The following is a 26,530-nucleotide window of genomic DNA, read 5'->3' as shown; positions in this document are numbered from 1 at the left end:
GATCGCTTTCGCTGATAACTACATCTACACTTGAACCTCTTTTGTGCCCTTCGTGCTAGAAATCGGCGACGTAGGCATGATATATGGAAGATTGGTTTTAGTCAAGAACGCTTTTGTGCACCCTAATCAACTTTGCATGGGCGCAGTTGGCAGCACGCAGGCATAGAAAACGGCGAGTGCCATGAAATCTAATGACTTCTTTGGGCGTTGGGACGTGACGTTTGGGCATAATTACCTTTCCTCGAGATATCATAAAATAGTGAAAGGTGTTGTCCTAACAACTCCACTCCCCCCTGGCCGCACGGCTTTTAGCAGGGTCTGACATGATAACCAAATGGATACCACGAGAAACTCTAAAATGTACCCTGCGGTTCATTTGCTTTGCGTGGCGGCCTTCTCAGCCGCGCACTTTTGCCGCCCCTTGTCTCAGGCACGTGCGAGAAAATCAACCCGGCTAACGTGTCTAAAAGCCTGAAACACCCAATCAGAAGAGTGCACGTTCCAATCTTATGCCAGGGAGCCATCTGAGGAAGCAATGGTTAGATTGGTACAAATGTAACAGCTAAGCCTCCCACCAGCATAGGACAATGAGCTAAGGGTGGCAATTAATTTGAGCCGAGTTAGATATGGATTGAATAAAATGTAGGTCAAATCAAAAATTTACCAAATCGACCTCAATTATTTATTAAACAAATCAAAATTTTAGATTTAACTCTGATCTGTTTATTAAATATATACTCCGATTCGACCCACATACTCACTTATTAAACCGCTCAAGTTGGATGTATGGATTAAATAAATTTTTAATAAATTAAATAAATTTAAATAAGTTAAATAGATTAAGCGAATCAAATCAAATAGGTCAGAAATATGTTAAATAAGTTTTAAGCAAATTAAATAGATCTGATTACGATGCAATTTAATTATTAAACAAATTAAAATAAATTAAATAAAATGAATATCTAAATTTAAATTGAATTTATTTAATAAATAAATTTAAATGGATTGAACTATCTATGACCTAAATTTATTTATATCAAAATCAAATCTACTTGAAGCAGATTATTAATAGATGGAATCGATGGGTTGGAATAAATTGCCGATCGTTCACCCCGTAAAAGAGAACCTCATTTCTCACGCAAATGTGATGCGGAGATGGTGGCTATCTTGGGGCCTGACAAGTCACACGTCAGTGGGGAAGGATGGTTGTTGTCTGGGACCATACAGCTGATCCTCAACAAATTTTAGGCGGTGGCTCAAGTGCCGAGGCTGATCGTCTCATCAACCGCGCCAGCACTCCACGTGCTGTGGTCCTCGAATATTGTAAGAGGAACTTGCGGTCCGCGTGATTTCCTTGACCAAAAACAAAAAAAAGCATTACTCGATGAGATCAAATGTCCCGCTAATACAGCAAAGAGCACAAAAAAGATCCAACGATGCGTTGTTCAAGTGGGCCCCACTTCTCTTAAATGCATATACGAGGTTTATCTCGAGACAAGGTCATTTCCATTATTCGGACCGAAGGTCGTGTCCGTTTTGTAGTCCCCAAGAGTGCGAATCAGCCGGGGGCGGTCGGTAGGAGGCCTTCGCAGAAGGAGTTATCGGCACTCCCTCTCTCCATTTACGCACAGTTTCCATAAATTATTCTTTCTAAAAACTATTTCTAGGGTTGTCAGTCACTGGCGGGGGTCTTGGCTCTGGGAATTTGGGAGGAATTGCATCATCGCATCCAAGTTTCGGCAGGGAAAAAGAGGAATCGATGGAGGCCGATTCGTGGAACCGCTTTTCGTCCGCCGCCTCGAAGCGCCACCAGTCCGCCCTCCAATCGCGATACGGTGAGGCCTCGAGATCCTAATTCCATTTTGTGGGCTCTGATTCTTGTTTTTGCTGGGTCTTTTAGGGTGGGTTTTGATGAGGCATTTTGGTTACCAGATCTGTACCTTGGGTTCGAGGAGATTGATGGCGGTGATGTTGACTACCGCGCGGAGTTCCCCTGCCCGTTTTGCTCCGAGGATTTCGATATCGTCGGGCTTTGCTGCCACATCGATGATGAGCACCCCGTGGAGGCCAAAAATGGGGTATTACTTCCTATCCAGTCCTTTGAATCTGTATTAAGTGGTCTTCAATTATCCGATCTTGAAAAGGATGAACTTTGTTTTTTTCCCTATAATTGTTGGATATTTTTTTATTTTTTTGTAAGGATTGGAATGGCTATTTCTTAAGAAATTTTTTAGGTTTTTAAGTGTTTCTATTTTCTAATGGTAGATATAACTTTTCTCAAAGGTCTTTCATTATCTTACTTGGTTAAAGTTCGAACACTTTAGGTGTTTTCTTCACTTTCTGTTTAGTGAAATTTATTAGTTGGGGGAATGCATGATTTTTATAGCTGCATCTGCTATTGATGTTTACCTGCCTACGGGAATTCTGCTAGAGTTTAATCTGACAATTGGAGCCTTTTAGTGTGTATCTTTACCTTCCTGTTGTTCGAGTTTTGTATTAGATGTGCACACATTTAATTTCCTCGTTCTTTAAATGGTCACTGCAAAACTGTCATTTTTATTCAAGAACCCTCTCTTTCCCATTTTTAAATACCTATATATTTTATCTGAAGTGGGTGTTAACAAGTAGATACCATCAATCCTACTCAGTATGTTATTTTAGAATTAGAATTGAAGTTCCTGGGAATGTTTGAAATGTGTATACCAAGACATTGGCTTTTGGACAATATTGAGTGCCATTGTATGGGGATGGATCTGTAATAAGTTTTTGCTCCCTTGCTTGTACATTTCCCATGTCATTGGTCAATTATATCAAAGCGATGTACTCAACTGCTCGTTCATCCGTTTTGCCTCCATTAGGCATTCTAAGTGGGCTTAGTCATTTAACTGCTGAAGAAGATACACTTTGCTTCTAAGGAGTTCTGAGAGTGTAAGTGTTTTCACTGTGCCACAAGATCTTGATGATTACAAATATCAACCTAGTGGCATATTCAGGAATTCTGTTCAAAAGGGGGTGCAGTCATTTATGCAAGTTTTCTAATTTAAAAATTCTCAGGAGCTAATTAAATAATTTTATTTACTTTTGAAAGTCAACTTAAGCAGTTAAAAGTAATAAGCATAAGAAACAATGATAAGTAAATAAAAAAAGGGTGCAATTTAGGTCCACTGCACAGAGCTCCTTTGGGGCATATGATGCCATTCAGGGGGATCTTATTATATGAGCACCACAGATGGTCACTCTTGGATATACATGCACCAACAGCCTTATTGGCATCAGTTTTCAATTAGACGAAACATTTTTATTTGAAAAAGGAAATAAAAAGAAAAAGAATCTGAAACATAAATTGAGAAATAGATCATACTGATATCTAAAAAAGTGATTATTTTGAGAATGAATTCACAAGAAGACAAGCATGCTTGAATGAATACAAGCAGATGAGTGAATCTTCTTCTTCGTCACAAACATGAGCAAGCAGAAGAATCTGGATGAAATTCACTAACAGGTTAACAATAAGGCAAAAATAAACCAAAAGAGTATGAGGAAAGGGGAAAAAAGGAAAATATGATTTTAGTCCTTTCTCCTTTAAATTCATTTTCTTTCATACGCCATGCTGCTTTAGCCTGGTACTGCAATTTTAATTTACTTTTCTTCTTTTCGAACTCTGTAATTCCATTTGTAGAAGAAATGCTTATGGGTTCTTCCTGCCTCTTCCACAAAAATAGTAGGAAGGTGTAAAAGAATAATGCAGCCTGATACCTCTATAACATGGTTTATAAGTTCTTTTGGATTTGCACCGATAGGGCTATCAGAAGTTTGATATTTCATGGATTCAGTAGGCCCTACTTTATTTTAGATGAATAAGAGGAAGAACTAAAGAATAACTATAGCGAAGTTCTCAAGTGACAACTCCAAAAATGTTGTACCATAGATCTTGCCCCCCCCCCTCCCCCCCCCCCCCCCCCCCCCCCCCCAAAAAAAAAAAAACCCAATTTATGCTATAGGCATGTTATAAATTTATTCCTAAAGGGGTTACCTTGTTGCTAAAGTGGTCTTACAAAGGGATCCTAAAAGTGTAGGTTGTGATATCTATGGAAATTATCAGTACTCAAAGATCATGTTTGGAAATTGTTCAGATCAGATGGCCATGCGAAGAGCTGGATCAGATGTGATTCTGTAGATATATATCCAGTACACTTCAGAATTTCTAGGGGGGAAGTGCCCCCACAGAAAATCCTTGAATGGTAGATATCTATCATTACTTGTATCAAAGTGAAGCACATGATTATGTTGCATTTATAACTACATCCAGATGGCGTAAGATGGATTTCTTCATTCTTTTTTTCATATATAGAAGTATAGAACTAAATATTTAAGTACGAGAAGATGGCATATTGTACTGTGCATGTGAAATACACAGTAGATGTTTTCAGCTTTAGTTTGATCTTTTTTTACAAAAGTATATCAGCACAAAAGTAGTGGTGTTTTTGGTGTGCAGAAGTTCTCTAAGGCTTTCTTGAATGCATATGAAAGGCTATCAGTACCTAGCATACAATATCACAATTCTTATGATTCATATCATGTAAGCTATATGTTGAAAAATCACTATTAATCTTCTAGTTGGGATGGATTATCTTTTGCAGGTATGTCCTGTATGTGCAGCTAGGGTTGGTTTGGACTTGGTTGGGCACATAACGACACAGCATGGAAGTTTCTTCAGGATATCCTTTTGCCTTTATGAATGACGGTCATCTGTTTTAAGCTAATATTATTCTGCTTAAGAAGTTGAATTCTCAGAACAGTTTAGTATTTCTTTGTATATTCTACAAAGTGGTTATGATTCGTGTTTAAATAAATATAATGATTGAATTGAATTCCTTAAGAGAAACTTACATGCAACGTAGGAGGAGATTCCGCAGAGGTTCATCTGGCTCCCATTCGATGCTATCTCTGTTGAGAAGGGACCTAAGGGAAGGCAATCTACAATCTCTTCTTGGAGGATCGTCCTACGTGGCTGCTCCTTCCTCTGCAGCACCTGATCCCTTTCTGTCATCACTGATCTACACTTTACCTGTGGCTGAGTCATCAAGAGAGGTTCAACCTGAGTCTTTGGATGAAGAAAACATGATTAACAAGAGTTCAGATGAAAAAGTTGCAGAGAGGTATGATGCGTTAGGCCATGTTAATTTAAATGTTCCCATCTTCCCTATTAAAAATCTGGGGTCGGCATGATGATTGAGAAATGGAAGATATTATTGATTCTTGCAACTTCATCAATGATTCAGAGAGTTTCTCTTTTTTAAGATGTTCTTTTAAGAAGTTTTAAAAACTTAAATTAGCATCCTGGAGATGTGATAAGTGCTGCTCACTTTGGACTGAAGAAACTTTGCATTCTAGGTAAGCACATGGTGCATGATGTTGCTTACTATTATAAAAATTTAGATCTAGGAGGACAAGAATGAATCTTAATCACCAGAACTATTGATTTCATAATTTCAGTTAGGTGCAGTATGAAGTCAAGAAATGCATATAAACCTATGTAAAACGGTATTATATCTTCTGGTATTTTAGTTTGTGTTAAGATTCAAGATGACCTCAAGTTATCCTTTATGTTTTTCTCTATTTCTATGATGTGAGTGTCATGCAATTTTTCATATTACATAAGGGAAAATTGTAATTGCTCATGCTATTCTTTGGCTTAGATTACAATCTATATTCAATAAAGGTGCATTATTTTGCTTTACCATGCATTAATGACCTAAACATTCAAATGCATCATTTAACCTCTTAACTATGTCTAATACCATTTTATCACTTCTCATTCAACTTAAATGTGAGTAGCAAATGGTTGCATGATAATCAAACTGCCAAGTAAGGTAATGCACAATAACTCATGGGCAGTGGAATCAAATTCTTGGGATAGCAACTTTGGAAGCTTGTGATGTGGGCTATCACTATCACTACTAAAGCTTGCACTATTGAGAGCATGATTTATGACTTTTCTGAGGGGATATCATTGAAGCTTTGGGGTAGCAAGGGCTCAAACTGTCAACCAGAATTTAACTCTATCATTATAAGACCTGTGCTCCAGTCAACTGCCGTCGCTCCAGTATGAACATGATTGAGGAATTTTCTGACAGTAGATGTAGTGGTTAGTCTTGGAGTTCTAGGGGCTTAAGATAAGGTGGTCCATAATTTTTTACTTATCACTTTGATTATGAATCTATTGCTAGTTGATATTAAATGTGGATTGTGGGTGCACTTACGCTGATAGTTATTGTCTTGTCTCTTACTTTGTGCCTCAGCATTGAGAATTACGTATTTAGAATCTTGTAGTCTTATGTTGAGCATGTGGCACATATTTTAACTTTTGCCTTTTCTTTTCTCTAGATTTGTCATGGGTCCATGACGACTAGTATAGACTTCTTATTTTTATTTAATCATGTTAATAGTCTTGTGGTTGTTTTATTGTATCAGGAGTACTGTTAGTTGTTATTAGCTGTCCCAAGAGTTCTACTGGTTGTTTTAGTTATTTTCTACAACTTGTAGTCTAAAGTTTTCTCATTGGCATCTATACTGATGTTATACATGTGTAAGGTGAGGAATAGTTATTAATTTGCCTATCTGTGTATTGCACTAAAGTTGATTTGTGAAATTTATACTATATCAGCCTTTTGGACATGTTTTGGGTCTTTATAGACTTAGTAGCTTACTTTAAATGCCATTCATCAATCTCAACTAACAATTCATGTCATTTCCAAGCTTTTACTGAAATGAGATTTTATCGATGATTGAAAGAAAAATAAGCACTTCGAGATACTAAGTCCTAGTTCCAGTTGACATTAAATGCCTCCAGCAATTGTAAAATCTCAAGTGCACCTGGCTGTACTAGCCTAGAACCAGAATGTGGCACCCTCAGGACGGTTTCTTAGGTGCCAGTCCAAACTAACCTGAACCAGCCCGTACAAGGCCCAAACCTACATGCTTCTAGTACCAAGCTTAAAGGTGTTTTCACACCCTTTTTTTATCCTTTCAGATACCAACTGGTACCCTGTTCTGTACTCTATGTACGTACTGGCCAGATACCAGTACAGAGCCATATGTGAAAGTTGGAATCAACTTTTTATTTGAATCAGCTGCAGAAATTCTGCTTAGTGTTTCTCAAGCACCTTCTTTCTAATTCCACAAACTGAGGAGGCATGATTTACTATTCGAGATGTTTCAGTTACCTGCATAAGAGGAAGACCTTCCAGTTAGTGATCCTACGAAATAAGGAGGATTATGATAGTGGATTTGTGTATTCAGGAGTCCATGTATTTACTTTTATATAATATAATTTATAAAGATATGAATATGTAATGGTGAAAAAGGACACATATACATATGAGGTTTACATTGATGGAAGTTAGCGAAAAATGTCATAATAGATAATTTTGACATCTGTTGAATTGTAGCGGAGGATTGTTAATGTGACAAAGGGCAACTTGTTATCAGAATTCATGTTGAAGGTGAAGTTATTGTTGAGGTGAATTCATGTTGAAGATGTGAGAATTGAACGAAATTTTATGGGCATTCAATGAAAAGATACAATAAGTCCTTGGTAAGAAGTGATCAGCTATCTCCAACATTTAAAGTGGGAGGGGAGGACCTAAGTTAACCGGGTGGAATCATTGTTGAAGAAAGGATTGGAGTTGTTGGGTGGTTGAGGATATAGTCGTTAACAGGAACAACTGCAGTAGGACTTGCGGTAGGACTCATAAAACCAAATCCTTAGAGTTGGGGTAAAGCTCATTGTTTACGGGTTTCACGACGGCGAAATCTAGGTTGGATGAACTTCTATCCGTAGTTGGTTTCTCACTGGAGTCTCTAAACTAGGAATTTTCCTCTTTCTATCCGGTCAGGTGGTTTTTGTGTTAATTATGGTTTCTATTTGGTTTCATGCATTCATAGCTTAATGTGTACTTATGATTTTGCTGGAGAGCATTTTGCTTCTTAAGTTTGTTATTATGTAAATCAAGTAAAAGACACTAAGGGGCAATACTGAAGGAAGCAGAGCATCAAGCAACTTTTAGAGGCCAAAGTACAAGAGAAATGAATAGGAAACTATTTTAAGGAGAGTATATGACTCAAATAAGCACTTCCATGGACAATATTTCTTTATATGGTACCACTTTACATGGATGAAGTTAGAGGTGATTGCAAGGGGAATAGGGGATTGCATGGACTTGAAGCTTTCGCGCAACTTGAAGATATCAAAGTATAAAAGATATGAAAAAATAGTCCTTAAGGATAGCTGATAGCGTTTTCCTAAAAAAGGATTGCAAATAATCCAGGGTAGTTTCCAATCACTTTGGCTTCGGAGCTTTTTATGATGGATTTTCCCACCTGAAAGACAAGCAAGAGATAGGGAAGCATAGATTTAAGACTACTTTCCTTGACCTTGTTGGAGATGCTTGTTTTGCTCTCATCAAAATCTTGCTAGTTGAATGGTGAAATTTGCCCCAAGGAGACCAATTGTAAAGTTGAGACCTATCCCACATCCTTATTTTCCCTATTATGTCATCTATCTCTGGACCATTATTACTACTCGCCCATTACAAAGTTGACACCCATTCCATTTCCTTTTTGCTTGTATTAGTTTTACCATTCTTACTTTTTCCTCTTCTTTGTCCTTTGTCCTTTGGTCATGATGGCTAATATTTACAACTACTTTCCTGAAATGCTTTGTCATCTTCTATGATTCTTAATTTCTATTTTTTGTCCCTTTTTAGTAAAACCTCCTGCCAGCTAACCTGATGAATGCTTCTATTTCTGATTATTTTTTTTTAAGTTTACCAAAGCAGGATGAAAGACCGTGATACTTTTTAACAGGTTATTCTCCCTTGCATTAAATGTCGTGGTGTTTCTTTTTTTTTTTCCCTTTTCCAGCCACAGTTAAACAGTTTTACATCTCTGTGAGTAAACACCAGAGATATCAAAAATGCAAAAGTCAAGTTAGCTCAGTATAATTCGCAGTTGTTCATTTTGAATCCATGGGCGACTTCTGCCAAAATTTGTTAGTCGACCAGCCACTTTGTTGGCTTCTCTGTACGCATGCTCCACCTTATAGTCAAACTGTCGAAGCAAAGTTAAATGTCTTCTCTAACTGGGTAAATCCTCCAAGGGATCCTCTGCTCCCTCTTACAATGGCATACGTTTAAACATAAGATTTTTTATCCCTTCAGATTTTGATGAGTCAACCGGCAGTTTGCCCTCAAACACTCAAGGCATGTCAATAAGATCTTGAATCTTCATATGTAGTTAAAGATCTTTACTTACAGGATTATCTGCATATTGCAAATGGGGTATGGTTGAATAGCTGGTTGACATTTAAATCTGCCAAATCTGGGGCTGAAAATAGATTGGATATCAGTAAGTTAATATTTGTATCCATTTTTGTTTGGCGAATATGAATACAATATGACTATTAATCAGATGTTGAAATTTGCATCCACATTTGTTTTAATGGATACGAATATGAATCTGATATTGACAGTATGGATGTAAATGTTAATATAATTGAATCATTAAACTTAGGGTAGAATAATATTTCACTTTATGCTTTATTAACTAAAGTGTATAAGCTTCCTAACTTTTATTATTTTCTAAAATAAAAGTGATCTTGCAAAAAACAAAAAAGATGTAACTGCACCCACTCAAACACAGTACTCTTTTAGTGGATCCTAATAATTCTTCTAAGCTACACTCTTAAAAAACTGACTGTTAATGATGCAATACACTAAATCATAGTTGTAGCTATATAGAAAAATAAATAAATTATAGACATGTTGATGTTGTGACTTCTTTCCTTCTGGAGATTATGAGAACTATACCAGGAACTAAACAAGGTTGCAAACAATTATCCAACAAAAAAAGATTGCAAATGGAATTGAATACTCAGAGATCAGTTTTTCGTGTCTGTTTTTCTTTGATAGATGCAGATACTGATATGGATATTAGTCAGATTTGAAATTTGTATTTGTATGTGGATAGATTCAGATGTGAAAATGGATCCAGACAGATATTATCTGATCTTTATTTTCCTTAACAGGATCACAATCTCATTTTTTATGACGTGCTGCACTTTTATTAACAGTGTTCATAAGAGTTTTGAAAGGAACAAGGGTAAATCAGATACATTACTGTATTTTGATATATATTATAACTTTATTCAGCTGATGGATTCGTGGTATATCTACAAGTTATATCTTGAATCCTGGTGTTGCTTTCTCTCTCTTGCAATTTGCTATCGTTTTGTAGCATTTTGGACAACTTTTGTATGATATACTGTAGAAATGCTCCTTTGGCCACATGACAATCTAAAAGCATGGTGAAAGAGCTGCCACTACAGTGCCCTTTCTTGGTATTTTTTGTTGGAGGTCAGTCCTACAGTAAGAAATACCAGCAGCCTGTTTCAGATCTGTGGAGACAAGTTAAAGAATGGAAACCTAGGAATATATGATTGGAGATAGCAAGTAGTACTTAAAAATGCACATATTTGGTGGAGAAGATTACATGTCAATGAGCCAGTATATATGGACTACAAGAGAAGTATGCCATCGGATGCAGAATTTTAACAATCATGCATTATTTGACAGCTTTAGATGTTCAGCTTCGTGACCTCCTGATGGCAGAGGACTCTGCATAAATTTAGTTAAATAGGAATTGATGATTATTCTTGTTTTGGGGTTTGGAGTTTCTTTTAGATAAATTTTGATTTCACCCATTCAAACATGCATAGTTTAGTCAATATGCTTGTGGGGAGAGTGACTAGGATCATCTCTTGGTTGTCTTAGCCACATTGTTTTTAAAATAAAATCTGCATCTTCCATAAGAAAGTAGGGGATGATTAAGCTGAAGATGAATTTGTTTCCAACGTCAGTCTGCTTAAAAATAAGGGACTAGGATTTCTGGGAACGTGGTACCTTAGCTTTCCCCCTCCCAGAAATCCTAGTCCCTTATTAATCTGGTCTATTAAAAATTTAAATAATTTGTTTTTCTTTGAACTGAATAATTTACAGTAAAACAACTTCTTTGCTGAAATCTATCTCATCTTGCCTTATTGGTGTCTGAATTATTGTTATAAAGTGGTTCTGAGGGGGCATGCTTCTTGAACAGGGTTTGCTACGCTAAAGCTGAGGATGCTTTTTTTTTCTTTAGTTTTTGATTGCTAATTTTCTCCTGATAATCCAATGAGATCTGCCAGGCACTTTCTTCACCGTTCAAAATGGTCTACTTTTCTAGAACATTCAGAATTGGATCTTCTTGTTTTGCCATATTGGCCTATTTTTCATCAGCAACAGAATTCATAATATATTTAGATTTAGAGAAAATACTGGGGCAACATTTAATTCGTTTTTAGTTTCACGGGCCTGTGCACCTTTGCCTGCCTATTTCTACTTGGGATCTGTTGCCATGGCTTTGGTTTATGCAACCATATGATTATCATCGTTGCCTATAACACTTAGTCTACAATAATTTATTGCATTTAAGTATCATTATGTTAGTCTATATGTTGTAGTTTCGTAATTATTTCAGCACTGTTTTTGTTCATTTCACTAACTGTTTGATGTTCCACCAGGGTGGAATCATCTTTATCTGAGAAAGATCAGCAAGAGAGAGCCAGGAGGAGTGATTTTGTGCAGGAGCTTGTGCTCTCCACAATATTTGGTGACGCATTATGAGGGAGTACTCTACCTCTATGTGGCAGGAGGGATCCTTATGGAAACCTGAAGACCATCGGCAGGCTGGTACGTTGTTGTAATTGTTGATTATGGCTCTCTTTTTAAGCGTTGGGGGCATTTATTTAAATGTTGTATATCTAAAAGTCTTTTAAGAGAGAGAAGATAATGGAATGTATTATATATTTAATGATAGTATCAAGATATGAAGGGACTATATCTATATGGGGGCCATGCGTGCTTGAAATGGAAGACTTCACCACTTGAGTATCCTGTGAGTTTGTTATGACAACCTGCCTACCCGAGTAATATCTAATTCCTCTTCTTCTTGCAGAATTGCAATGTAGGTTGCTGACAAAATTCCTTCTGATGCTAAAGAAAACGTGGCGTTTAAGTAGTTGTCCTCTTTGCTATAAAGGACATGGTTGCCATAATTTCTTGTCATTGATCTTGTAGCACCCCAGGCCAGCCCAGTTTTTTTTGGGCTTGTGGGCTGGCCTGAAGAAGGCCGCCCAAATTCACCGTCCCTTGTGGCATGATGAAGGGGAGAAGAAGACTGTTCTTCCTCCTCCACTTCTGGTAGAAATCGGGTACTTCCAAGACAATTTAAGTTTATCTAGAATTCAGGGATTTTATCTATTTAATCCCCATCCTCGTTAGGTTTCCTTCACCGGAATCGTCAAGAATAGTTGCCAATTTCGAGCCCTTTTCTTGGGCTTTCTTTCTCGATTTCTCACCGGAAAAGGTCATCGGAGAGCCTCGCTGGATAGGTATGAGCTCTCCATCTTCTCCTCATTCCCTTGTGTTTTGGGCTCTTGTTAGCATAGATTTGAGTCGGCAATCGCCGGAGTCTTCTCCGAAACAGAGCACCTTTATTCCTATTTCTTCCAACGGGTTTTGGCACCGTCGAATGTTGAGTTTGGCCGGGGTTTGCGGCCACCTAAGGTCGCCGTCGAGTGGGCAGCCAGGCCTTTGCGGCTACCACCTATTGCCGACAAGGGGAAAGAAAGAATAGACAGAAAGAATGATTCTTTCCTTTTTCTTGTTTTCTCTTTTTCTCTTCTCTCTACTTTCTCTCTCTAGAAGACTCAAGGAACCCAGAATCGGGTCATGTCGACCTGATCTATGAACCAGAGTTGATCTGAAAAGAAGCTCTAAATTGTCCTAGTGCTTGGGTTGCCTAATGGACTGATCACCCGACCTTGTCAAATATCTATGGAACTCACTGATGATGAACTATGTTAAACGACCTTAGCTCTGATCGAGTACACGCCTTATGATTTATTGATCGAATTGCTCAGGTCTGACTCACCCGAAATCGTCGATGCTATCATCCGGCCAATCTTTTCTATTTCTTATTATTTTAATTCGATTAAAACTGTCAAACAAAAATTTATTTTGATTTTAATATTTTTATAGGGTTAACTGAATTGCTTAGTGAAGTTTGACAATCTAAGACAAAAGAGATAAGTAGATTTTACGCTCCTTATTATTTTTCAAATAATCATGTTTTCTGTACATAAAATTTACTTGTAGAAATATCATGCTTTTTTTAAAATTATGGATCATTATATGTGTTATGAAAATCATGCTTATTATGAGAAATAGTTTCATAAATATTTTGATGAATATAAGTTTATTATGAAATATGAATCTGATCATGTCTTTTTTTCTTCTATTTATATGTATATTTTAAGAAATAGATATAAGTGTTTTAAAGACTTAGATTGCTATGAATGTCCCTAAAAATGGAAGCCAATCGATACCTTAGAGCTAGCATCCAATAAAAATGGCCTTCTGCCAATGGGTTAAAGTTGGTGATGAATAAAAACTATGATATCTTATTGATTACGAAGATAATCCTGTCAGGCTGTCACGGATTAGTGATCATGGTACGAATATCTGTGAGCAATGTTTTTGATCCATAATAGGATTAAATATCATGAAGAACGAATTACGGATTTATTTGCAATAATGAACTTGGTACTCTGTTTATAAAAGATGGATGATTAGATCATATATGATTTGCTTTATAATTTATTCTTAATATATTGTATTGTAAAATGCTTATTTTGGAATATCTATTATTTTTCTTAAATGATGCATTGATATGAAAAAACTTATGCTTGATCCAGTAAGGTAGTGAAAGGTTTGCTTACTGAGCTGTGTCGCTCATATACCTCTATTTTTTTTTCTCTTCAGATAAATAGGGCCGATAGGAACGAAGGATGGTCCAGGCTTGGAGTTTGCATTAGCAAACTTGGTGATCTATATAGCAGAGTAGAAGTTTAGTTCTTCAGTTGATTATGAAATTGTTATTAGTGATTTTCTGAAAAGTATGGATTATGGGTTTGACATTTATATTTGGATTTAGATGCTTCGAACCAATATTGGTTTTATTTAATAGATGATGAAATTAGATTTTTGTTTATTCTATTATATTTGAGATAGAATTGAAAACTAAATGAAACGTTTGGCTTCGAATTATTATGGATATACCTCTCAGTAGCACAGCCATATCATTCTCCAGATTTGGGGTGTGACAGATCTCTCGAGCTTGATAGAGGGTTCTAATTATTTGTGCACTAATGAATATAGGAGCCATGTTCAGGTAAAATTGCCATCTTCTTAGTTAGAGTGAGAGGTTGAGGAGGTACTCCTGTAATCTTGTCTTGGATTCCTGGGATGAGATCGGTGGCTTGGGCTTTCTTGATGGCTTGGTTTGTTGGCATGCAAATTTTGCAAGGCTGAAGTAAGAACTTGCACTTGTTGAAAGAGCAGATTGACATGCCTGATATTGATGATATCAAGGGTCTGAGAACCTGGGAGAGGTGTGTGGTGGGCTTTTTTCTTCTTAGGAATATAATTTCTGGAAAGCAGATTTCTGAAAAGAGGATGCATAGGAAAGTACTTTTGGCATGTTTGGTTGACCACGGAAAAATAATAAATTTCTAAAGTGCTTATGTTTGGTTGACCATCCACTTTTCTGAGAAAGTTATGTATAATTTCTATTATACCCTTAATAAAAATTAGGTATTTAATACTTCTTTAATGCTGAAGGGCCTTTTTGAAAAAAAATAAAAATAGAGTGATTTCCGCCTCATGGAAAAGTAACTTTTCCATGTTTCTCTTATAGAAAATACTTTTCCATGAGATGTGAGAATCATATTTTCATGGGAATACAATTTTTCCGTCTCTCTTCTTTGAAAACTTTAACCAAACAAGAGGCATCTTATTACTTTTCCGTTGGCCACACTTTTCCTCCTCCTTTTCTCGCGAACCAAAGGAGCCTTAAATGGTTGTCTTGTCAAGCATGTGTTGCGGGAGGAGGTTTTTTGGTTTAGCCCAGGGTACCACATCATTTAGTGAGGCACGGGCTCAACTGACCTGGCCTTCCGGCCAACTACTTAGGCTCGAGCTCACTACTTATTGGCATTCGGGCTTTCTTTCTTTTTTTTTTTGCTCTATCCAATGGAGTGGCTAGAGGGAGAGGATCCAGTGCTGGTCGTGGGGCTGGAATTGGGAAGCTCTTGAGCTTGGCAAGAACATGATAGCCTGGCGAATGCCATAATTTTCGACAGTGGTGTGGCAGTCGTGGTCGAAGAGGATGCCGTCGGAGCAAAGCATAGCGTAGGGAATGTTGATGTCGGCCCAGGCGGAGTGGAAGCCGGTGACCGACGTCGACCTTGATGAGATCCGCATAGACACCTCAATCGTAGAGGGTGGAGATGATGTAGCTGGTAGAGAAAGGGACAGGGATGATGCGAACAGCATCATCGACAGCGACGACGACAAGCATGAACTGGGGGAGGAAGAGGGAATCAACATGGAAGGGCGAGGGACATTGGCGGGGGAAGCAGCAGCAGAAGCCGAGCTAGCCACATAGGCAACACTGTGCATGAACTGGGGGAGGAGGACGTCAGTGTGGAGGGGCAAGGGGACGTAGTGAGGGAAGCGGCGGCGGAAGCCTGACCAACCAACCAACCACGGAAGTCATTAAGGCAGATGATGAGGGAGGGGAGGGAGAAGTTGCAGGAGAGTGGGAGGAGGAGAGGAAGACAAGGGTGTAGCCGAGAGAGAGGAGAAGACGAGAGGAGTAGTTCGGCCTCTTTTTCTTAATCAAAACTAGGCTCAAGTTAACAACAACAACAAAAAAGAAAAATCAGAACCAGCTAGGCCGTGAAGCATGGACTTAGAGCAAAATTAGCTCAAGTTACCAAAAAAAATCAAAATCGGAATTAGGCTGCTGGGCTCAGAACTAATATGTTGTATATACGTTATACAAATAGCCTCGAGTTCGGTCTATTTAATGGGCAGGCTCAATTTTCAAATTTGGTCCAGCTTGTCGAGCTTAAAAATCAAGTACAGACATATTTGAAACACTACAAGTTTGAGCAAGCGAGATCTATTAGTTACCACTAAGAGCATAACCGAGCCAAACCGAGTCGAGCAGCTAGAAGCTCGAGCTCAACTAAAATCAAAATTTACGTGCTCCAAACTTGACTCGAGGTTGATCAAGTCCTAATATCTAAGTTCGAACTCAATTTGACCAAAAAAATAAATAACATTTGAGATTAACTTGACTCGACTCGAACATCAACCAAGCCATACTCAGGCTCGAATATGAACCGTGGTCATATTCAAAAAAATATGATTAAAAGTTAAAAATTAGATCAAATTAGAAAAATATAAATATTATATTTCAAATTATTAAATTAAGACTAGATTTGTAAGATTTTGAGCCAGATATTTTGCTAGTCAACTTGAATACGGTAATAGTCGAATCAAGTCAAATGGTTGCACCCCTAGTCACCTTTGTTGGAACTCTTTTTGTTTTTTGTTTTTTTTGTCTCTTCAAGTTGTTCTTTCCTTGGATGCCACTTCGCTCCATGCTTCGTCAGACCGCAGCAGATTTCTCTACATAAATAAATAGAGCACCATCGTTGCGTCGTTCCAGAGTCACCTCAATTTAAAGTTTAAACCAATAAAAAAATCACGAAAACGAGGTGGGAAAGGGTGGGATAAGAAGAAAGAAGGTTCGGCCTAACTCCTAAGCCAGGTTCTCCAGCGCTTCATTCCTGCCCATTCCCCATTCAAGAGCTTATATTATTTTCACAGGCGTCAAGCTTTTTGTGTTAGGAGAACCTGCTTGCAAGGCCTGCACTAAGATGTGCAACAAAAGCACGGGAATCCCTCCCACAGCACGCAAGACCGCCGCCTCTGCTGCAAGCAATGCCGCTCGTGGATTCCTCCCTTCTTACCACATCCCAGGCCTTCTCTCTGCAATGCAACCTCGGTTCCCATCGAGTCCTATATTTCTGGTGCCGGTTCACTTCCAGCCACATCCCAGAGATCATCCACCATGGCCATCACGCATGATGATTTGTCCCTCAGGGCCCACCGGAGCACCGATGTCAGGAGCAAGCTAGCTCCCTCCCTCGCGGCTCTATCCGTGGCCTGTGGCCTCTTCAGCTTTGTTTTATGTCTCGCCGCTGAGGGCTCCAGGACTGAGGTAACAACAATCCATATCCCCCTTTGATCAGCAGATTCTCTCAGGACATCCATTTCTAGTACTGTTAACCTGGTAATTCCCCATTCTGAATGCACAAAGCGCATGGCGCCCTTTGAATCATTACTGAATACTTTGGCAGGCCACTTGGTATATCATGAGCAACCAGGGTAATGGCAGTAAGACATACCAGTGCGTCTACGACGGGAGCGGCCGGAGACCGCTGGTGCTCGCTGTGAGTGCATTCCTGTTGCTTGCGGTGGCCATGTTCGCAGAGCATGCCTATATGTTGGTGGCAGTAACGAGCCCTAAACCGCCGGGATCACTAGTAGCCTGGACGCCAGAGGATCCAAGCTTGGCATCATCCGCCAGAAATCTTGCATGGCAGACCTGTTTTATTTTTCTCGCAACCTGGTAAGAAGGTCTACATTTGCATCAGCATTCAGGCCATCATGCCATCATCTATTAAAGCCTGCATGCACGCAGATGTGGTGCCATTGAACAACGAGAGCATCCAATTTTTGACCGTTTTGTGTTCTGCTTGCAGGATCTGTTTTACCATCGCTGAGGTGCTTCTGATGATTGGCATGGCCGTGGAATCAAGCCATATAAGCCAATGGACAAAACCAAGGCCTGACTGCCATGTAATTCGGCCAGGGTTATTTGCAGCAGCAGGAATCCTTGGATTGATAACGGTGTTCCTTGGAATCGCCCTGTATCTAACGGCGTTCAGGACTCAAACGTTGCACCAGGTAGCGGAAGGCATGCAAAGAGGAGCACCAAACACAGCTCACCAGCATCGCGTACCCCCTAGTGCGCCAGGAGAGCCAGGTGCCACGGCGGCGCATCAAAGCCAGGCCCCGCAGGAGAATCCCTCACTCAATAAGACCTCGACTTCAGCATAACTTCAAATGGATTTTGGGTATAACATAACTATGTGCCTTACAATGGTTTCACTGTATCTGAATTCAGTAGATTTCTTTATTCCGCTACTTCATAAGCTGGGAGCCCTCAAACCAGAAACCTGAGAACGCCTAGCAGATTGACAGCAGGATTTCTTGAAAAATATCACTGTCAACTACTGTTCCATAAAAATTTCCAAGTGGTTAGTTATCAAACTATCACAATCTGAGATAGCACTGGAGTTAGTTTACCAAACAATAAAGTGACAACTTACATACGGCATCAAACAGTTTATTCTACTTTCCTTTTTTTACATGTAGAAGCAAGCCACCCTGAGAAACCGAATACTTGCATGAGAATTAGAAGGTGGTTCATCAATCTTTTCACCTAGACACTGTCGACCGGCTTCGTCGTTTTCCTTCCATGGCATCCTTCTTTCTTCTGCACTCGACACAAAGATAAGGACCCTCCAGTGGTTTTGATGTGGGCGAAAAATAAGAACCTGCAGTGGCAGATAAACCCTCATTTGGTGTTTGATCCATTTGGCATATTGCGCATCGGAAAGGCGCCGAGTTTGCCTTCAACGGGAAATTTTTACCCAACCTACATGAAAGCAGGTTTAGAGTGAGCATCTTCTCTAACGCACAAGGTGATAAACATATTATGCCGACGATTTTTGGAAACCATGCTAGGCTCCAGTGAAACCAGATCCCTTGGTCAACCGGCCACTCAACAGTAGAAATAATCTTAAATTTACTGAGAATCTGATCAACAAAAATCTACTTGTAGAGTCAAAGATACTGCAATGATGACTGGCTCAAAGTTACTTTCCATCATTCCTGCAAGCTGGGGCTATGTCTACGCCGGAACCGCTGGCCATCCAAACAGAAAGAAAACGGATGCGTTCGATACTCGAGCAATATGCATCAATCAGTAAGCCTAGGTGATAAATAAACTTATTCCAGTGCTCAACATAAACTACTAAATGCTAAAAACATATAAATCCCCATGCAAATGCAAACAAAAGCCCAACCAACATAAGGAGAATCCTTTCTAAATGCATTTTTAGAAAAAACGTATGCTCACTGTTGGGTGGTTATTTTCTTGTTTTCTTGAGCAGTACACAGGTTTTGAGCCTGGACCTCCTCCAAGGGCGAGGCCTTTAGGGGGAGGTGTCAGAGCTAACAATTGTTGGCAATTTTTGTATTGGTTCAGAAGGTATTCCTATGCCTTCTTTGTACATACCATAACACATTTACAACGTCATTATATCATAAAACCATTATAAATTCAAAAAAAAAAATGAAGGATAGAACCAACAGCCACGATAATCCAATTTGATATCCTTCAACCTTTCGCCTGAATGATGCCTAGAAGGGAAATGGGGAAGCCATCTATTCCAGAAGAAAAGGTCCCATTTCTCATACATAGATACATGGATCTTTCCAATGATTTTGTTGAAATTTAATATATATAATGTATCCATGGGAAACTATGGTTTTAACCCTGTTCAACACCGCCCATGTTTCACATACACCTCTTGGGTTTTAAAAAAATTTAGTTGAACCCATCAACTTAATTTTTGTTGCAATCTGACCCTTCTGTCCATCTACCGTGACCGTAAAAGACTAATGACTGGACTTCAATAAAAGACTAACGTGATGACAACATGTGTTTTAAAATTTGCTAAAATTTCAAACATGCCCTTGTCCATGTCTAATTGAAGAGGAAAAAACTCCCAACCATGTTTGCCCTCTGCAATGAACCCATTTGCACTCGCAGCTCTATCCAATTGCCTCAACATCACCTCCTATGCCACTCCCCAAGGCCATTGTCCTCGCCCCAACAGTCATCACCGTCATTGGAGCCTCCACTGCCATCGTCCCTATCGTGGCTGACCTCGCCATCCTTAAGGAGCAGCCCAACTTCACCAAGATGGTCAAGGACTCCGTCGCCATCGGTGATAAGATCTACCCCCAAGACTTTATCCACCAGTAACAAACATCAGTAGTTGTTGGAGTGAGCATTGTTTATGCAGTAGATGGGAGGTCATGGGGCAGCTAATGTCTATGTGGGTGCCTTTATAGTGGCAACAACAAAATTAGATGTTGCCTACAGTAGTGCTGATCACAATAGTGATAACCATTGCCATGGTGATGGTCAAAATCACAAAACCAGCTATATCCAAAGCTGACACATAATGCAATAACCATTGTTTAAGAAAGCTTAGTATCCTTCTACCTAGGGTAATGCACCTGCTTTGGACTACACTTGCTTGCCAAGTGCTTCCTTATTAAAAATGTTTTCACAATATCTGCTTCCCTGCACCTGCATCTACACCAATATCCGCTCCCACACCGGCTCCTGATTCTAGCAACTAAGTAACAACCACCACTCATTATAGTTTCAATTATAACAATAATAACCAGAAGTGTTGAATGTGCCTATGAAAGCAACAAAATGTGCCTACAACAGCATTAAACACAATAATCGAAAAGGCAAAAAAAAGGGAGACAGGCAAGAAGAACTTAGCTCTAGTTACTGTTACCTAGGCACTTGGCATGAGTGCCAGGAGTCTAAACGCCCTCAAGTGTCAAATGTGCGGTCTACAAAAAGGGGGGAGGAAAGAGAGATATGGTCTAACAAACAAAATAATAAAATGGCCATGAGTTTGCATGTCGTTGAAGTCATTTGTTTGGCTTCATTTAAGATTACTTTAGATATGACAAGAAACTTTGATAATTAACTGTGATAACTTTGAAGAAAGAAACAATGATACATGGCATAAAATGTACAGATAGCTATGACAACCTGATATCAAAAACATAATGATACTTCGCTTAAAGTGTCCAGCACTTGAAATTGAGAGTCCATTACATGATACTTCCAAAAACAATAACAAGTATTGCACTTGTTGCTAATGTGAATAGAGCACTTGAGTGTAGTGTCTAGTTGTGAATAGACACTACCCTCTAGTTTGCACTTGTTCAGACTAATCTTGGAAACGGAACAATAAATGGTTGGTCTCATTAATTGCTAAACTTTCACCAATTTTAATAATTCCATACTAGAAATTTACTAAAATTTATTTGGGAATGCAGTATTTTAGAGTTTTAATTTTCTGTCAAGGCTTATTTGTTCTCCGAAAGCACTATAGGCACCATTTAGAAAGGTCTCAATCACATAGGAATGAGGGTTCCTAACCAGCAAGCCCATATCAATACTTGAACATTTCTAGTTACCTAAACAACACTGAAATATAGAACAGCCTGTGTCATGTTGATTCTGGTCACGTCACCACCATGAACCCTACCATGTTCGTGTCTATAGTATCAACCAATTATACCAAGGAAATCCACATGAAATACTTATCGTCAAAGACACTAAGAATAAGTGCAAGTTGAAGATGATTCGTAGCTATCATATTGGAAGATGGTTTTAGTAAGTTCTAATTGAGTTCTCCTTTATCCTGGCTATCTCTTTCTCCTCTTCTATCTTTGTAAGTTATAACTGTTTGTCAGCTTATTTATTAGATATTTTCTTCTTTCCAGGTTCTATTCATTTTCTCTCTGAATTGAAGGACAGAATGGGGTGTGAGAGAGGAAGAGAGAGGGTATTTATATCATGAAGTGAAGATAGGATACGGATCATCCGCATGCATTGCACATGCCCTTCATTGACAAGTAAAATCGAATGAAGAACTAACAAGAAATTTAACAATAGCTGGTTAGGATGAGATATTTGACCATGAGGACAATATAAATAAACAAGTTGATAAAGATTTGTTAGCATTACTGTAAGGAACAAAATAAAAGAGGTCTAAAGTGATATCTTAATTTACACAAAGTCATGAACCAACAAGGATAAAAACCAACAAAAATACCAATTATCTATTGAAAATAAAAACATACTACTTCCAACGGCGTACAAATGTGCATGTCATCCATCATTATGTGCAAAAGTTAAAAAAAGGAAGCAAGAAAATGAAGCTCTACATTAATTCAACACACATTTGATTTATTTTTACATATCAGTATACCTGCTGCATAGTTGTCATTGCAATTAAATAGAATTTCTTTATTCAAATATTAACTTATATTATCACCATAGTCATGCAACAAACCAGGCCACACTCAGATTTGCCAGAGGGCTAGGGCTTAGTGCCAAAAATGTACTGTTTGATGTCTCACTAGAACCTATTGGAATTAAAATGTCTAACCATGAAAGATAAAAGTGTCGTAAAAAGTTTAAAGAATGGTCTGGGACTTTCATTGAATAGACACGAGTACAGGAATTCCACAAATATAATTGGATGATCTATCGAAAAAGGATGCATATAGAACTAAATATAATTTGCCATAACAGAGCATGGAAGAATTTGGTTAGCAATACATAATTAACAAATTTGCAGTGCTGTGAGGTAGAGAAAGAGTTTATCGTGGAAGATAAGCTAACATTTGCAGCCCCTCTGCTATTTTGTGCTTAAATCTTATGTCGTCTCAGCAAAAAGATGATCTCAACAAGAATTTTGAATTTCTGGATGAAAATTGTTGAAGATCTTTTGGCTCACAAAGGAAAGAAATTCATAAACTATTTGGCAAAAAGATTTTCCCAGCACAAATAACGCAACAAATTGTGTTATGAAGCATGATAGGTTACATATCATAGCATCATTCACAACAAAACGGGATAATAGATGGGATTAGATGAAGTCGCACCTTTCTTCCAGTATTGCAGAACCCTCTTCAAATAGTTCCTCGACTACACCAACAGACGAAAGTTTGTTTGCGTGTTTACCAGCAGTGTTCCGTAACTTTCTCCCGAAAAGAAGAGATGTAAACTTATTCTGATGCTTTTTTGGTGACAGTGGTAGGACGAAATGATCAGGAGGAGGTGGAACGATATCAACAACTACACAAGTTGTATCATCTTTCAGTCCACTTTTTCTCAAAGCTTCCTAAATAAATCAAATCCACGATAATTCAGCTACATGAGCTTAACACTAGTGACAAAACCATAGTACTGAAACAGATAACTATATAAGAAATAAAAACGAGGTGACCTATTAATGAATGGCATCACCTTAACAACCAGCTTTGCAGCAAGTTCTGCAGGTATCCCTCGGCAGGCCTTCGCAGCCACCTCAGATGACAAAGCATCCCATATGCCATCTGATGCAATTATTAGGCGTCCTCCAGCTCTTGATAGCTAACCATCCAATCAAGAAAATGCATCGGTCCATAGCAAATCGAATGTAACAGAGCACCAAGTTTGATTTACACACCTTCACTTGCTTAACATGTGGTATTGGGACGATGAATTCACCCACGTCCGTGTCGCCTATTGACCTTGAAAGGCATAAGCCACCCGGCCAGCAGCGGAGCGGACCCACCTGAGAAGGCAGCACCAAAAAACCAAAAAAAAGGCTCACAGATCCTAATCAAGAAATAAATTTTGATCATAAAACTTGCAACAGAGTTCATTGACACCGGATACCTCCTGCCCGCCAGAAAGATTAAGCCTCCCCACCTCCCCACCACTAGCAGTAACACGTTCCCTCTCCTCGGCATTCTCTTCCAACCTATGATCGACGGTCAGCAAAGAAACTACACCACCCTGTGTATCCAGTATGCACCGCGAGTCACCCACTGATGCAACCGTCACCGTCCACCCATCAACCACGACAAGGGTCACGGTGGTTCCCGAAGTCTCTCCTGCGGGCAACAATCAAAGATCAGATTTTTACGAACAAACAAACAAGCAAAAACGACAAGGAGGCACGCATCAAAACTTGCCTTTTCGCTGGAAATCTATATCAGTCCTCACGAAACCGGCAACCAGAGCCTGTGGAAGGGCCTGGAGCCACTCCTCCCTACCAAGCCCCGGAGGAATCGCACTCGTAACATTGTCCAAAAGATGCTCTTTTGTGAACACGGCCGCAGACACTCCGTTGTGCCCATCAAAGATCTACAACCAAGCGCCGGATCCCGTAATCCAAACCGAAAAGAAGCCAAAAGATGAGAAGAAATAAGAAATCAAAGGAGACGGCGATGATACCGCGAAGACCGAAAAGGAAGAGGAGGGGTTGCCGGGGATCCGGAGGCAGTCGGGCTTGACCAGGAAGTAGTCCTCGCCCCTCTTAGCGAAGGCGTGGTGGCCGCACTTGACGGTGGGCTTCTCGGACTTGTCGCCGTGGAGCTCGCGGCCGATGAGGGTGGCGAGGGGGACAAGGGGGGGTCTCATGCCCGGATCCCGGCGCTGCCGCACGTCGGTCATCGGCGACGACTCCGCGGTCCACTCAGAACCCTAGTCCATTCAACTTCTGCTCCTTCGGCGACCAATCCCATCTCAACAACCGCATTTTTCTTGCACCCTTCGGATCCAGATCAAGACAAAAGATCCAAGCAAAATATCAAGAAATGGATCGACGGAAACCCTAACCGAGATCGGCAGAGGGTATCGGAGGCCCCAAAGCCGGTCGGAGAGGCGTCGAAGAATCAAGAAAAGGGAAGGAAAGGTGAGAAAGGATGGCAGGAGGGGGGATCCAACGTGGCGAAGATATCGAGGAAGGATAGCGCGAAATCACCGTAGCCCACGGATTCGGGATTTGGCACGAAACAATGAGTGAGAGAGAGAGAGGCGGGGGGGTTCTGCAGTCCCTAGTCTGGGAGAGAGCAGTAATGCTGCTGAATGCGGGAATAAAATCTCTAAAGAAACAAGAAAGAATAGGGAAAGGAATAGAGTAGAGTCGGTACTAGGCGACCAAAGTGGAGGAATCAGAGAGGCGTTCTGTTTTGCTTCGCTTTTCCAGTTGTCTATTCCACGGCCTCTTACCGATTGCTTGGGGTTCATGTGCTCAGGAAATGTGAGCTGGAAAGACTAAGATATTCCTATCAAACATATGATAGTTATCCCGCATATAATAGTGCCAACCTACAAGTAGAAGCATGTATGATGTATAGTCTTTGCGCTCTATACCGCTTTTTTGAACTCAATGAATTTGAGAATTGTTCGAGAATAATAACTCTCGAATAGTTATTGACTGGCTCTCTCGGTGCCTGAGGCCCTATTCCGATGTGCACCCGCTGCTTCTTATATTTGGAGAATGGCCTTGTAACTCGAACGCTTCTAAGCTTCGCAAGTTTATCGCGAGAATAACTCCATAATCGGTTGGGGTGCTTCATTCATGGCTAGACATTTCAGGAACTACTTGTGGACTAAACTGTCTCATGTGCCTGAGCACTTGTCCTATAAATTGTTCAAGGATGCGTATGGTTGCATTCCCTCACGTATCATCTGATTTACCGCAACAAGATGAGGGTAATAAGGAGCATATTTATATTTTCTATACGAAAGTGAAAAAATACTATGATGATATAGCCTAATCATTACGGCATGTGAAAATCTCATCAAAGTTAAACGCATGTTAATAGTTTGACATTTTCTTTCTTGAATCTTGAAAAAGTTCTGGTTTTTTTTTTTTTTTTTTTTTGTAAAACACTCTCTGAGTTATGGTTTGATAGCTTTTTCTTTCGAAACTCTCTAATTACTCACTTAATCATTATCCTTTCTCTCATATTACTATGTGAGACCATTCAACCAATTATCTAGAAGTTTCATTAAGCATAGCAAAAGATAGCTGCTCTCCAATGAACACAAATTATATAAAATAACTATGCTATTTTTTAGGAGAAAGTAAGAAATTCATTTTCTTAATCCAATTTCAATGCTCAGCCTCAAAGATGATGGGCTTGGACTACTTTACTCAAGTGAACCAAGTTGGGATTATTAGAATGGGCAGTACAATAGGGAGGTTCCAGTTGATGGATGTACAGGCAACATGGTTCGAGGAGGTTATTATTTGGCCAAGATCATCTATCGTCATGGCACGGTTTAATGCAGGCTAGTGGAAGAGCACTAAGTTGGACGGAAAATATCCCTTGCAGCCACAGGGGATTTTGTAAAGTTGAGGTACTGGAATGCTGTAATAGACAAGGATGAATGATGCTATTACGTAAGCGTTCCACTTCTTAATGCAATGAACTCCACGTAAGCGTTCCACTTCTCAATGTAATTCACACCAGCCACTGCTGTCATATCAAATGATAGTCGCACTCAAGGTTTAACGACTAACCACTCTCCACAGTCCACACACAAAGCTTCACATATCTCCTGCAAGACCAAGCGTGCGACACTTGAGAGTATAAAATGACATCATGGCTGTTAGTTTTGTGTGAAGTAATGGAGTGTCTTATTTTACAATCCAATATGCCAATTAGAGGGGAAAAATGGATATTAAGAGAGGCAAATCTGGTAGCTGATAAATTGGCTAATGTAGTTGCAAATTTCCTTTTTTCTTTTCTAAGAAAAAGAAAAAAAAGGAAACATGAAGCGTTTTGTT

General features: G+C 39.4%; 3 protein-coding genes across 4 annotated transcripts; 2 read left to right on the top strand and 1 right to left on the bottom strand.

Annotated features, from left to right (window-relative positions):
• Nucleotides 1-1,505: 1,505 nt before the first annotated feature.
• Nucleotides 1,506-14,048, top strand: LOC103711242 (protein DEHYDRATION-INDUCED 19 homolog 2). Of its 2 annotated transcripts, XR_604741.4 has the most exons (6): nt 1,506-1,835; nt 1,933-2,078; nt 4,641-4,718; nt 4,891-5,159; nt 11,618-11,786; nt 13,920-14,048. XR_604741.4 is itself a non-coding variant. In XM_008797315.3 (5 exons), exons 1-5 carry the CDS (start codon nt 1,760-1,762, stop codon nt 11,718-11,720), a joined length of 672 nt encoding a protein of 223 aa, XP_008795537.1. In that variant the 5' UTR covers nt 1,506-1,759; the 3' UTR covers nt 11,721-11,987. The 2 variants fall into 2 exon arrangements, 1 of the variants encoding a protein (XP_008795537.1); XM_008797315.3 differs by lacking the exon at nt 13,920-14,048 and having other exon boundaries at nt 11,618-11,987.
• Nucleotides 14,049-15,180: 1,132 nt separating this feature from the next.
• Nucleotides 15,181-18,411, top strand: LOC103711240. Its single transcript, XM_008797313.3, has 3 exons — nt 15,181-17,229; nt 17,369-17,640; nt 17,774-18,411. Exons 1-3 carry the CDS (start codon nt 17,080-17,082, stop codon nt 18,129-18,131), a joined length of 780 nt encoding a protein of 259 aa, XP_008795535.1. The 5' UTR covers nt 15,181-17,079; the 3' UTR covers nt 18,132-18,411.
• Nucleotides 18,281-24,936, bottom strand: LOC103711241 (probable protein phosphatase 2C 33). The gene is made up of 7 exons (XM_008797314.4): nt 24,187-24,936; nt 23,925-24,096; nt 23,626-23,843; nt 23,414-23,521; nt 23,212-23,337; nt 22,848-23,086; nt 18,281-18,732 (listed from the first exon to the last, which is right to left on the bottom strand). The coding sequence occupies exons 1-7, from the start codon at nt 24,403-24,405 to the stop codon at nt 18,513-18,515; spliced, it is 1,302 nt and encodes a 433-aa protein (XP_008795536.1). The 5' UTR covers nt 24,406-24,936; the 3' UTR covers nt 18,281-18,512.
• Nucleotides 24,937-26,530: the final 1,594 nt, after the last annotated feature.

The sequence above is a fragment of the Phoenix dactylifera genome, unplaced genomic scaffold (genome assembly GCF_009389715.1).
Source record: "Phoenix dactylifera cultivar Barhee BC4 unplaced genomic scaffold, palm_55x_up_171113_PBpolish2nd_filt_p 000283F, whole genome shotgun sequence".
Taxonomy (NCBI): Eukaryota; Viridiplantae; Streptophyta; class Magnoliopsida; order Arecales; family Arecaceae; genus Phoenix; species Phoenix dactylifera.
Note: the sequence above shows the minus strand (reverse complement) of the source record. Positions and strands in the feature narration are given on the sequence as shown.